Raw genomic sequence first — 11,581 nt, 5'->3', positions numbered from 1 at the left:
CTATTACATCCTCCTCCCTACCTGCATGCCACCACATACCCCCACCCTCACCCCCATCACTCTAAGTCCTCACAAACGTCCCAACATCACAAACCACACATCCTAACACCAAGCCCTGCATGCAACAACAAAGCATGGACTCCCATCACTAAAGCATGCCCACGGCACATACCCATGCACCCCCCCTAAACCATCATCACACAAGGTCCCACACAGGAATGCTAGCACTGGGGTACACAGTCACCCACCCATTGCACACCTTGACACACACAGATGCAATAATCATGCTTTTATACCCCTGCAGGACCCCTACCCAACGTCACCGGACAGGAGGGTCCACAAATGTCCACACCACCAACAGAAGAGGCCCACAGTGATGACAGCACCTCTGTCCAACTGGATCTAGATGACCAGCCCGGCCCATCGGGGACCTCAGGACAGTCGGTTCCCCACACCCAGTCACAGGCCACTACAGAGCTTCCCCCCTCTGGAAACACCAGCACAGCACCCACCCAGTGGGCCCATACCTCTGTCCCCAGGACACGTCAATCAGCAGTGTGTCCACCACTACAGGGAACCCAGGCTAACCCACCACCCCAACAACAACAGGGACCTGGGGGCAGTGGTAGTGGGCACACGGTCCAGGGGACAGCGGCCCAGGAACACAGGGGAACTGGGAGGGCTGCTGTGCAACAGGGGACGGACAGGCCCAGGAAACCCACTCTCCAAGAGGCCCTCTCCTCCATCATGGGAGCCTACTACCACTCCCAGGAGATGATGGCAACGGTACTGGCGAAGTTTCAGGAGCACCTGCAGGAGGAACAGTATATGGGCTTCAGGGAGGAACTCAGAACCATCAATTCCACCCTGGGCACCATCGTAGGGATGCTGAAGGAAGTAATCAACACCAGGAGGGACACTGTGACACTACAAGGGGCCCCTTACACTAGCCTGGACGATGAACTGCCCACCACCTCTGCCGGCGCTAGTGGACAGGAGGCACCGCCACAGGAACACCACACCAGCACCCCACCCCCTGCAGAGGGAGAACCACCTCGCAAACGGTCCCTGAGATCCAGGACAAAGACAGAGAACGATGCCAAGACCCCCGCCAAGAAATGAGATCACCCTGATTGTCATCCTACTGTCCCACTTTGTCACCCTGTCCATCCTTAAACTGCCCCAGCTCCACTTCCTATGCCCATTTGGGCAATGCACCTGTGAGACTAATAGACTGGATTCTGCCATGGACATTCCTCCGCCATCACCCCTCACCATTTTACAACCCCCTCCAATATTGAGCACTTAAATAAACACCCTTAAAGCACAAAACAATCTGGAGTCTGTCTGTGATTTCGGAATACTGTATTAGCAATAACTGTGGCAAAAAGCTTTTTCATTGGTAATGGCAAAATACCTATGTCACATAGCTCTAGTCCATGAGGAATCAAAGCAGATGTCACACAGTGGGACCCACATCTGTGAAATCGTAAGGAAAAGTGACAACTCAGTGACCATACACTGGGTGAAAACGACAGACAGTAGAGAGGTAGTAGTGTTTAAGTACATGTAGTAGGCAGGTTTGTATTCTTACCTGTGTCTCACTGGAAATATTGCTGGATCACTAAGTCCCTGTTGTCCATGTCTTCTTCCTCTGCTTCCTCGTCTTCACTGTCCACAGGCTCCACATCTGCAACAACACCGCCATCTGGACCATCCTCCTGCAGAAAAGGCACCTGTCGTCGCAAAGCCAAGTTGTGAAGCATACAGCAGGCCATGCTGATCTGGCACACCTTCTTTGGTGAGTAGAATAGGGAACTACCTGTCATATGGAGGCACCTGAACCTGGCCTTCAGGAGGCCGAAGGTCCGCTCGATCACCCTCCTAGTTCGCCCATGGGCCTCATTGTAGCGTTCCTCTGCCCTTGTCCTGGGATTCCTCACAGGGGTCAGTAGCCATGACAGGTTGGGGTAACCAGAGTCACCTGCAAATGGCGAGGGACAACTGTTAGACACACACTAACCTGTAGGGATATCCCCAGACCCAGACAACCATTCCCACTGACTAGCTTCCAGGTGCTCACCTAATAGCCACACACGGTGCCTCTGGAGTTGCCCCATCACATAAGGGATACTGCTATTCCGCAGGATGTAAGCGTCATGCACTGAGTCAGGGAACATGGTATTCACAAGGGAGATGTACTGGTCTGCCAAACATACCATCTGGACATTCATCGAATGATAACTCTTCCGGTTTCTGTACACCTGTTCACTCCTGTGGGGGGGTACCAAAGTCCCATGTGTCACATCAATGGCACCTATGATGTTGGGGATATGTCCCAGGGCATAGAAATCACCTTTCACTGTAGGCAAATCCTCCACCTGAGGGAAAACGATGTAGCTCCGCATGTGTTTCAGCAGGGCAGACAACACTCTGGACAACACGTTGGAATACATAGGCTGGGACATCCCTGATGCTATGGCCACTGTTGTTTGAAATGACCCACTTGCAAGGAAATGGAGCACTGACAGCACCTGCACTTGAGGGGGGATTCCTGTGGGATGGCGGATAGCTGACATCAGGTCTGGCTCCAACTGGGTACACAGTTCCTGGATTGTGGCACGGTCAAGCCTGTATGTGATTATCACAAGTCTTTCCTCCATTGTCAACAGGTCCACCAACGGTCGGTACACCGGAGGATGCCGCCATCTCCTCACATGTCCCAGCGGACGGTGCCTATGAAGGACAACAGCGAGCACAGAGTCAAACAACTCAGAGGTACGTACCCACAGCTTACACAGAACACCATTCATAATCAAAAAGTGGCCTGTATGTGTGTTGAGTCTAGGACTAGGTATGTGTGACGCAGTTGAAAATGAAGCCATGTGGGCCCCTGAAATGGCGGCTGCCTGACCTCTAAAGTGGGACAATGAGATGTGAGGTAACTGTGCTGGCGTTGTACAGCGTCGCGGTAGGCGGTCGAAGACCGCGGCGCAATGCTGCATTGGTTAACATTGGACCCTATGGGTCCCAGGAGCCAATGACGATGTACGCCGGCGGTGACGGTATGCACCTCCGTGGAAGTGACTGCTATTTTCTATCTGTTCAATCACTCGATATCTGATCTTCGACAGGAGAGGACCTACACTGCTAGTGTTGCTGTGACCTCAGTCTGGAAGAGACAATGGCTTGAGTGTCTGGGGAAAGGGCCCCTGCCTTCACATCGGAGGAGTTGGAGAAACTCGTGGACGGGGTCCTCCCCCAGTACACGCTACCCTACGGTCCTCCAGACAAACAGGTAAGTACACTGGGAGCATGATGTATGGGCTATGCCTGTGTGGAGAAGGGTGGATGTAAGAAGGAAGGGGGAGAGTGCGGCGTGCATGAACCGAAGGTGAGTGCATGTGCCACATGGCAAGGGTAGGGATGGGGGCCAATCACTTTGACGGTGCAGTTGGTAATAACTTTCTCTTCCCCCTGTACAAATCATGTAGGTCAGCGCCCACCAGAAAAAATATATTTGGCGTGCCATTGCCAAGGACGTCCGGACCCTGGGGGTCTACCACAGATAGAGCACCCACTGCCGGAAAAGATGGGAGGACATTTGCCGCTGGAGCAAGAAGACGGAGGAGGCTCAGCTGGGGATGGCCTCCCAACGTGGGAGGGGTGCCCGTCGCACCATGACCTCCCTGATGTTCAGGATCCTGGCTCTGGCATACTCGGAGTTGGATGGGTGCTTTAGGGCATTACAGCAGCCACAAGGGGGTGAGTACACTCGCATTCTGCTGACTTTGCGCGCAGTGGAGGGGTCTGGGAGGGGGAGGTGGGCTGTGGGTTTCCCTAGGCCAGGGCGAGTTCCGTAGGCAAGGTCCCTCCGTAAGGCAGGCCATGTGGCACCCCAACCCACCTCTGTAGAGTGCCAAGTACACCTAGTCATGCCCTTGTGTCATCTATGTGTGCAGATGTCGTCCAAAGCCTTGTAGGCCATTTCCCAGGAATTGAACAGTGGAGCCCAAGAGCGTGGCGTAGTGCAGGGGGCTTCTGTGTCTGGCGTGTCCTCCAACGGTAGCGGTGATGCATGCAGAGGAGCAGTGGCACCGGAGCACCAGGGGGCTGCATCCCACATGGCCATGGAGGGCCACACTACGGAATTGGACTTCACCAGTGGGACGGAGGGCGAGGGGAGCTCCACGGCGGGGACAGGAGCTGAGACCAGTGACACGGACTCATCCTCTGATGGGAGCTCCCTTGAGGTGGCGGCAACATCTGTGCCACCCCCATCTACAGGTACAGCCGCCACCCCCTCTTCCAGCACCGCCCTCCCAGCAGCCCCTCAGCCTTCGCCCCGTGCCCGCTCACCCGGGAGGGTGGGCATCATCTTCGCCCCAGAAACATCAGGCCCTGCCCCAGTCACCCCTGCTGCCCTCAGTGAGGAGGCCATTGACCTCCTCAGGTCCCTCACTGTTGGGCAGTCTACCACTTTGAATGCCATCCAGGGTGTAGAAAGGCAGTTGCAACAAACAAATGCATTTCTGGAGGGCATTCATTCTGGTCAGGCGGCCCTTCAGCGAGCTTTTCAGACTCTGGCCTCAGCAATGATGGCAGCCATTGTCCCTGTGTCTAATCTCCCCCCTCCAACTTCCTCCACCCCGACCCAATCCCCTGTACCTCAGCCTATCCGAAGCACACCTACAGACCAGCATGCACACACGTCAACACACAAGGGAAGCTCAGGCATACATAAGCACCACACATCCCACAGCCACTCACGCAAGCATCACACACGTGCAGACATAGCAACATCCACTGCCTCCACTGTGTCCCCCTCCTCCTCGTCTCCCTCCTCCCTCCCTGTCTCGTGTACACCCACACCTGCATGCACTACCTCCACAGCCTCTACGTCCCTCTCCAGCACACCCACCACCACACTCCGCTCACGTGCAGTCACCACCCCCACTACCATTCACACGTCCCCTGTGTCCTCTCCCAGTGTGTCTGTGACGCCCCCTCCGAAGATACACAAACGCAGGCACACACCCACCCAACAGCCATCCACCTCACGACAGCCTCCAGCGCATGCACCTTCACCCAAAGTCAGCAAACGAACACCTCTTACAACCACAACCTCTTCCTCCACTCCCAAACCCCCTCCATCTACCCAAGCCAGTGTGTCCAAAAAACTTTTCCTGTCCAACCTTGACCTCTTTCCCACACCTCCCCCACCCCGTCCGTCTCCTAGGTCCCGAACTAGCACCTCAGCCACAACATCTCCGGGACCAGTGGTGCCTGTAGTCACCGGAATCTGGAGTGTACCAGCCACCAGGGCAGCCAGTGTGGCACTGAGCCACAGCACAGACAGTCCCCCACCTGTGAAGCACCAGAAGTTGGCCAGTGCCCGGCGGTAGAGGGGGAAGACTCCAGCCACCAAAGCCGCTCCCAGGAGTACAGGTGGGAGTGTGGAGTCAGCTGCGACACCTTCCAAGGTGGGGAAGGGGCACAAGAAGGTCAGCAAGTCTGGGAAGAGCAGCACGGCGGAGAAGACCCCCATCATCCCAGCTGCCCAGGAGGCCAACGCCAGCACCAGCCCAGCTGCCCAGGAAGCCACTGCCAGCACCAGCCCAGCTGCCCACGAGGCCACCGCCAGCACAAGCCCAGCTGCCCAGGAGGCCACCGCCAGCACAAGCCCCGCTGGGCCATGAAGGAACGCCAGCAAAAGCCCCGCTGGGCCATGAAAGACCGCCAGCAAAAGCCCTGCTGGGCCATGAAGGACTGCCAGCAAAAACCCCGCTGGGCCATGAAGGTCTGCCAGCGGCTGAGTCACTGCAATGGAGACCGCCGCCTCAGGCACCGCTGAACAGGGCACCACCGTCTCAAGCACCGCTGAACAGGGCACCGCCGCCTCAAGCACCACTGAACAGGGCACCACCGCCTCAAGCACCGCTGAACAGGGCACCGCCGCCTCAAGCACCGCTGAACAGGGCATCGCCGCCTCAAGCACCACTGAACAGGGCACCGCCGTCTCAAGCACCACTGAACAGGGCACCGCCGTCTCATGCACCATGAGCGCCAAGGGCACTGACGCTACTGAGTCCGTCACGGGCAGAATGAAGCACTCTGGGCACCATGCTCCCTCCAGAACCAGTGGAGAGATCCATCCACTACCTCTGTCCTTAGCAGGGTGAAGCACTCTGGGCACCATGCCCCCTCCAGAACCAGTGGAGAGATGCATCCACTAACTCTGTATTTGGCAGCATGAAGCACTCTGGGCACCATGCCCCCTCCAGAACCAGTGGAGAGATGCATCCAATACCTCTGTCCTTAGCAGGATGAAGCACTCTGGGCACCATGCCCCCTCCAGAACCAGTGGAGAGATCCATCCACTACCTCTGTCCTTAGCAGTATGCAGCGCTCTGGGCACCATGCCCCCTCCAGAACCAGTGGAGGGATCCATCCACTACCTCTGTCCTTAGCAGGATGAAGCACTCTGGGCACCATGCCCCCTCCAGAACCAGTGGAGAGATCCATCCACTACCTCTGTCCTTAGCAGGATTAAGCTCTCTGGCCACCATGCCCCCTCCAGAACCAGTGGAGACTGTTATCCACTTGAGAGACTGTGGCTTTGCACTCCACAGGATGGAACAGTGGGCAAGCCACCCACTGTATAGACTTGAGAGACTGTGGCTTTGCACTCCCCAGGATGGAACAGTGGGCAAGCCACCCACTGTATAGACTTGAGAACTGTGGCTTTCCACTCCCAGGATGGAACAGTGGGCAATCCACCCACTGTAGAGACTTGAGAGACTGTGGCTTTGCACTCCCCAGGATGGAACAGTGGGCAATCCACCCACTGTAGAGACTTGAGAGACTGTGGCTTTGCACTCCCCAGGATTGTACAGTGGGCATGTGGCCCCCTCGTGGATTTGGCGTTGTGCACTCAACCGGCTGAGGTGCCCCCCCTTCCCTCCCACTGAGGTGCCTGTTTTGTTGCTCTCTGATGCCCCTACAGTGTTCTCTCCGTCATGGTCGGGGATCTTGTGTGGGCCTCGCCCATACCGCGTGGGCCCATTGTTCCACGGACTTAATTGGAGCACTACCTGGACTACTATGCTTGGTATATATTTTGTAAATGGTATATATATATATTTTTGCCTACTTGATTTTAATATATTACAATGGTTACACTCATTTTCTATTGTCTTTGCATTCTTCCAGGGGGTGTGGGAGGTGTAACTGTGATGTATCAATATGCATTAGTGTGTGTGTTGTTGTGGGTGAGAGTGGGGGTGTTGCGTGTTGCGTGTTGCGTGTTGCGTGTGTGTGTCCCTGTTTTTTCCCTCCCCCATCCCCTGTGTCGTAGGTGCAGTACTCACTGTGGTCTTCGCCGCCAGCGTTCGTGCTCCTGGTAGAGGAGCAGGAAGACTATTGCAGGGAAAATTTGGAGTTCCGGGTCCATGGTGTTCTCGTTCCTCTTAGGGTGTGTAGAAGTGAGCGTTTTCCCTTCGGAATTCCTGTTTCTGCCGTGTTTTTATCCACGGTGAATCCGCCCCGGAAAAAGTGGCAGATTGGTGGGTTGTAATAGTGTGGGCGGTACATTGTCTCCAGCCTGTCTGTTTGCGGTGACCGCTGCGCTGTTTGTTTGTACCGCCGTGGCAGTCAGAGTGTTAAAGTGGCTGTCTTTGTTGGCGGTTTCAGCCACGGTCGTAATTGCTAATTTTTTACCACCGCTTTAACACCGTCCGCCAGGGTTGTAATGACCACCTTAATCTCTGTCAATGACCACAGTAGTCAATGTAGGGAAATTCTGATCCACTAAAATCCTTGCCTTGAACATTCCTGCACTGACCATTCCTAACAAATTAGCATAGCAGACAGATATGTTCCCTATGCCACAAGACATTGGAGGTTACAATTTGTGAAGGTAAACTTACACTCAGGTGAAGAAGTGGTCAATCACATCTTGAAGTAGGTCAGTTCCTTCTTCTTCACCCCTGTCACCTTCATTGGGCATTTCAGCATCCTCACTGGGGGCTCGTCATCGTCTTCCTCCTCTGTAATTACAGGGATGTTCCTCCGCAGGGCCGTGTTATGGAGAATGCAGCAGGCAACCGTGATGTACCACACCTTATCGGTGAGTAGAGGAAGACTCCACCGGTCTTGTTCAGGCACCTAAATCTGGCCTTGAGGAGCCCAAAAGTCCACTCCACTAGCCTCCGTGTTCTTCCATGGATCTCATTGAGGCAGACTTTTCCTGCCATTTTTGGATTTCTCAGCAGTGACAATAACTATGGTTGGTTAGGATACCTAGTCTCCTACACAGAAGCAACACAACAGATTACTCACATATCAACCATTGTCCCTTCCTAAACTAGGATTCAGGCAAAAGGTCATAAAGTCATATTGTACTTACCAACAAGCCAGACCCTCTCCGGTCCAAGTTGTGAGATCTTCATGGATGTGTTGCTGTTCCGTAGTACAAATGAATCATGTGTTGACCCAGGGAGGTGGGCACACACACTTGAGATGTATATGTCTGGTAAGCAGACAACTTGCACATTGATGGAATGGAAGTTCTTCCAACTGCGATCGACCTGTTCCCTTGTGTGTGGTGGCACTAAGGCAATATGTGTACCATCAATTTGCTCCAACCACATGTTATAGTCCACCCAAAGCATAAATGTCTACCTTCATGTTGGCCAAATCTCTAACGTGGGAATTGGATGTAGCTGTTGATGTGTTTCATCAAGGAAACAAGGACTTCCTGTAGCACACCACTGAAAGTTGGCTGGAACATGCCCCTTGATTCTGCAACAGTGTACTGAAAAGTGCCAGTGGCAAAAAAATGCATTGCTGCCATGAGTTTTACTATTGGTGTTATGGCTGTTGGATTCATATTGTGAGGCAGGAAATGAGGCTCCAATTGCTGACACAAATCAAGGATAGTTTACCTTTTTAGTTGAAATCGTTTAAAGCGTCCCTTTCCTCTATAGTGGCAAGGTCTGGAAAGGGCTGGAATACATGAGGCCGCATCCTCTTACCCATGGCTGGGTTTAGAAGTCTGTATGTATGGAAAAGAAAATATCAGCTGAAATGGTCACACCATACTATTGATGTCAACATGCATCTAACTTCTTGGTAACAGTCAAAATGTCATTGGGTGGTTCATGTACACACATTTAAATCGAACTTTAAAATTGTTAACACTTTTTTAAATTTATTTCTTTCAATTATGTGCAAATAATACATCTCAAATGTATTTTTTGCATAAGTTTTAAAAGAAATGTCCTTAAAAATACCGTCAACATAGGTAGTACTTCCCCCACAGCACTATCGGTGTCAAACACAGTTACGGTTCACATTTTTGTGTCATATCTTGCCAAGAAAATTGTCGTTCGTATTTGACATCTAGAAGTACACTAGCCTTTATGTTGAGTGCTGGTGATACACTAACATTTGAAAAATGTGTAGCTTCACACCCCAAAGATGGCAACTGCCTGACCTTGCCATCAAGACATTGGCTACCTGACGCCCGTTGGTTGAAGTTGACCGCATAGTAGGTGGTAGCCTCCATGATGAGCCCTGTCATAGACTAACACATGTGATGGCTATGCACGAAACCAATGGCTCTGTCCGTCTCCGTCACAGATTGCGTCCGCCGTGTACTTGTACACCACATTGTGAAAAAACACTCACTTGCCTTCTAACACTGCTGCCATCAAGACCTCCTTGATTTTTTTGCTGCTGTTACAGGCCTCTGGGAGCCAAGATTCCACGCAAAGCAGTTCCCCGGGCCCCTGCCTTTAGCACGGAGGAGCTGGAGCTCCTTGCCAGGAAGGTTCTGTCCCTGTACAGCCAGCTCAGTGGGACCTCAGAGGAACAGTTACATGTTTGATTGGAGAATGTGTGATTGAGTAACCTCCTCTTTTCTGATACACAGGCTATTTTGTTCATTTTTGGTAATGGGGGTAGTGTTGTGATTGGAGTTGATAGAATGATGTAGCTGGGGCAGATTGTTTTTCCCAATGTCTGAGATATCTGTGCATAGCAATGTTAAGTCACCTGAAAGTAGAAGCTGTAATGTGTGTTCATGTAACACACAAATCTTATCTCATCACACAAACAGCAGGCTACTGACTACCAGTGGTCAGTAGACAGTGTACAAGTAGTATGACTGACAACATACAGCCAATGTTGGAATGATGTTGATGTTGAGTTAAAAATGTAAAGGGTCTGGAGTTGTCTGATGCTGTACTGTCATATGGAATTCTAGCACATAAGGTACATTAGATTGCTCTGTATGGTTTAAACCTGTCATAGAACCACATATAGGTAAAGTTAGTTTATGTGCATCAAGTTTAGATGACACTGGCTCACAATCACTCAACCCAGTCTATCCCATTCCAACACACACTTGTTCATACAACCCACAAATTCCTGCTCTCACTGACACATAGCAGCCCTTCTATCTTGTCCATAGTCACTCTATGTGATACAGATCATGGGTTCTGACTTTGGGAGTTTAAGCAGGAAGGCAGTGTAATTGTAAGTGCGATTATGTGCAAGGATTGTACAGGTGGCTTGGCCTTTAGTAGCTCACAATGATTGTGAGTAATGAAGGGTGGCTCTCACAACAGGATAGCTTCCATAGCTCTGGCCAAGATGATATTGTGGGCCTGATTATTTAACATGAGAAGCTAGCAAGTATTGATGGTGCACATGAGATCACTGCAAATCAGTATTTACGATGTACCTGTAACATTTTGCTGGGAAAAAAATCTAGTAACTGTTAGGTGAATGTACGTCTGAATATCTAAAATGTAAGGTCACGGAAGTACTGCCGAACAGAAAGAATGAGTTTTCTGTTCTTGCTCTTTTATATCATTCATAGAGGCAAAACCCATCAGAAGTGTGCGATCTGAAAGGCCATCAGAAAGAAGTTGCAAACACTGGGGGTCCACAAGCAGCATATCCTGCAATGTTGGAAGAGGTGGGAGGACCTGCGTTGGATGACACGCAGGTCTGCTGAGAGCCAAGTCGGGCAGTCCTCCAAGCGATCCAAGCAGGTGTGCTGCATACTGATCCCTCTAATGACCCGCATCCTTGCGGGGGCTTATCCGGAAATTGATGAGCAGTTGGGGGCCCAACAGCAACAACAAGGGGGTAAGTCATTGTCTATAGATAGTGTTGTGTTTTGACCTCTTTACTTTCCAGCTATGTTGAATGTCATCTACATTGAGGTTGCCACACATCCAAAGCCCATGAGGACTTTGGAGATGTAAGTTGATCAGACAGTGTCTGATGCAGTGTGTGGTGTATTGCTTTGTGCTAAAGGATTACACAATATCCCTCCTCACTGTTGTGGGCAGAATCATGGCTGCATGCAAACAATTGCCAGCATTTTCACAATGACATGAGGGACAGTTTCATAAAACATGCCCCATGTCATGATTTGGTCAGTGGGATAGTACGTCACAAATGTGTGTAGTGAATGTAGGCTCCTTTACTGGTAACTGTGGCAAACAGAGCAATTAAGATACAGCTGATATATCAGAGTTGACATTGGTAAGCTATGACAATATAAAAA

At 51.7% G+C, this 11,581-nt stretch overlaps 1 protein-coding gene across 1 annotated transcript in view; it reads left to right on the top strand.

The window, feature by feature from the left end:
* The first annotated feature begins 11,003 nt into the window (after nt 1-11,003).
* LOC138246883 (uncharacterized) overlaps nt 11,004-11,581 on the top strand; it is a 69,714-nt gene continuing 69,136 nt past the window's right edge. The window contains exons 1-2 of the mRNA XM_069201632.1: nt 11,004-11,157; nt 11,209-11,272. Coding sequence (XP_069057733.1) covers nt 11,004-11,157; nt 11,209-11,272 — 218 coding nt within the window. The remainder of the gene's footprint in view (nt 11,158-11,208; nt 11,273-11,581) is intronic.

The sequence above is a fragment of the Pleurodeles waltl genome, chromosome 7 (genome assembly GCF_031143425.1).
Source record: "Pleurodeles waltl isolate 20211129_DDA chromosome 7, aPleWal1.hap1.20221129, whole genome shotgun sequence".
Taxonomy (NCBI): domain Eukaryota; kingdom Metazoa; phylum Chordata; class Amphibia; order Caudata; family Salamandridae; genus Pleurodeles; species Pleurodeles waltl.
Note: the sequence above shows the minus strand (reverse complement) of the source record. Positions and strands in the feature narration are given on the sequence as shown.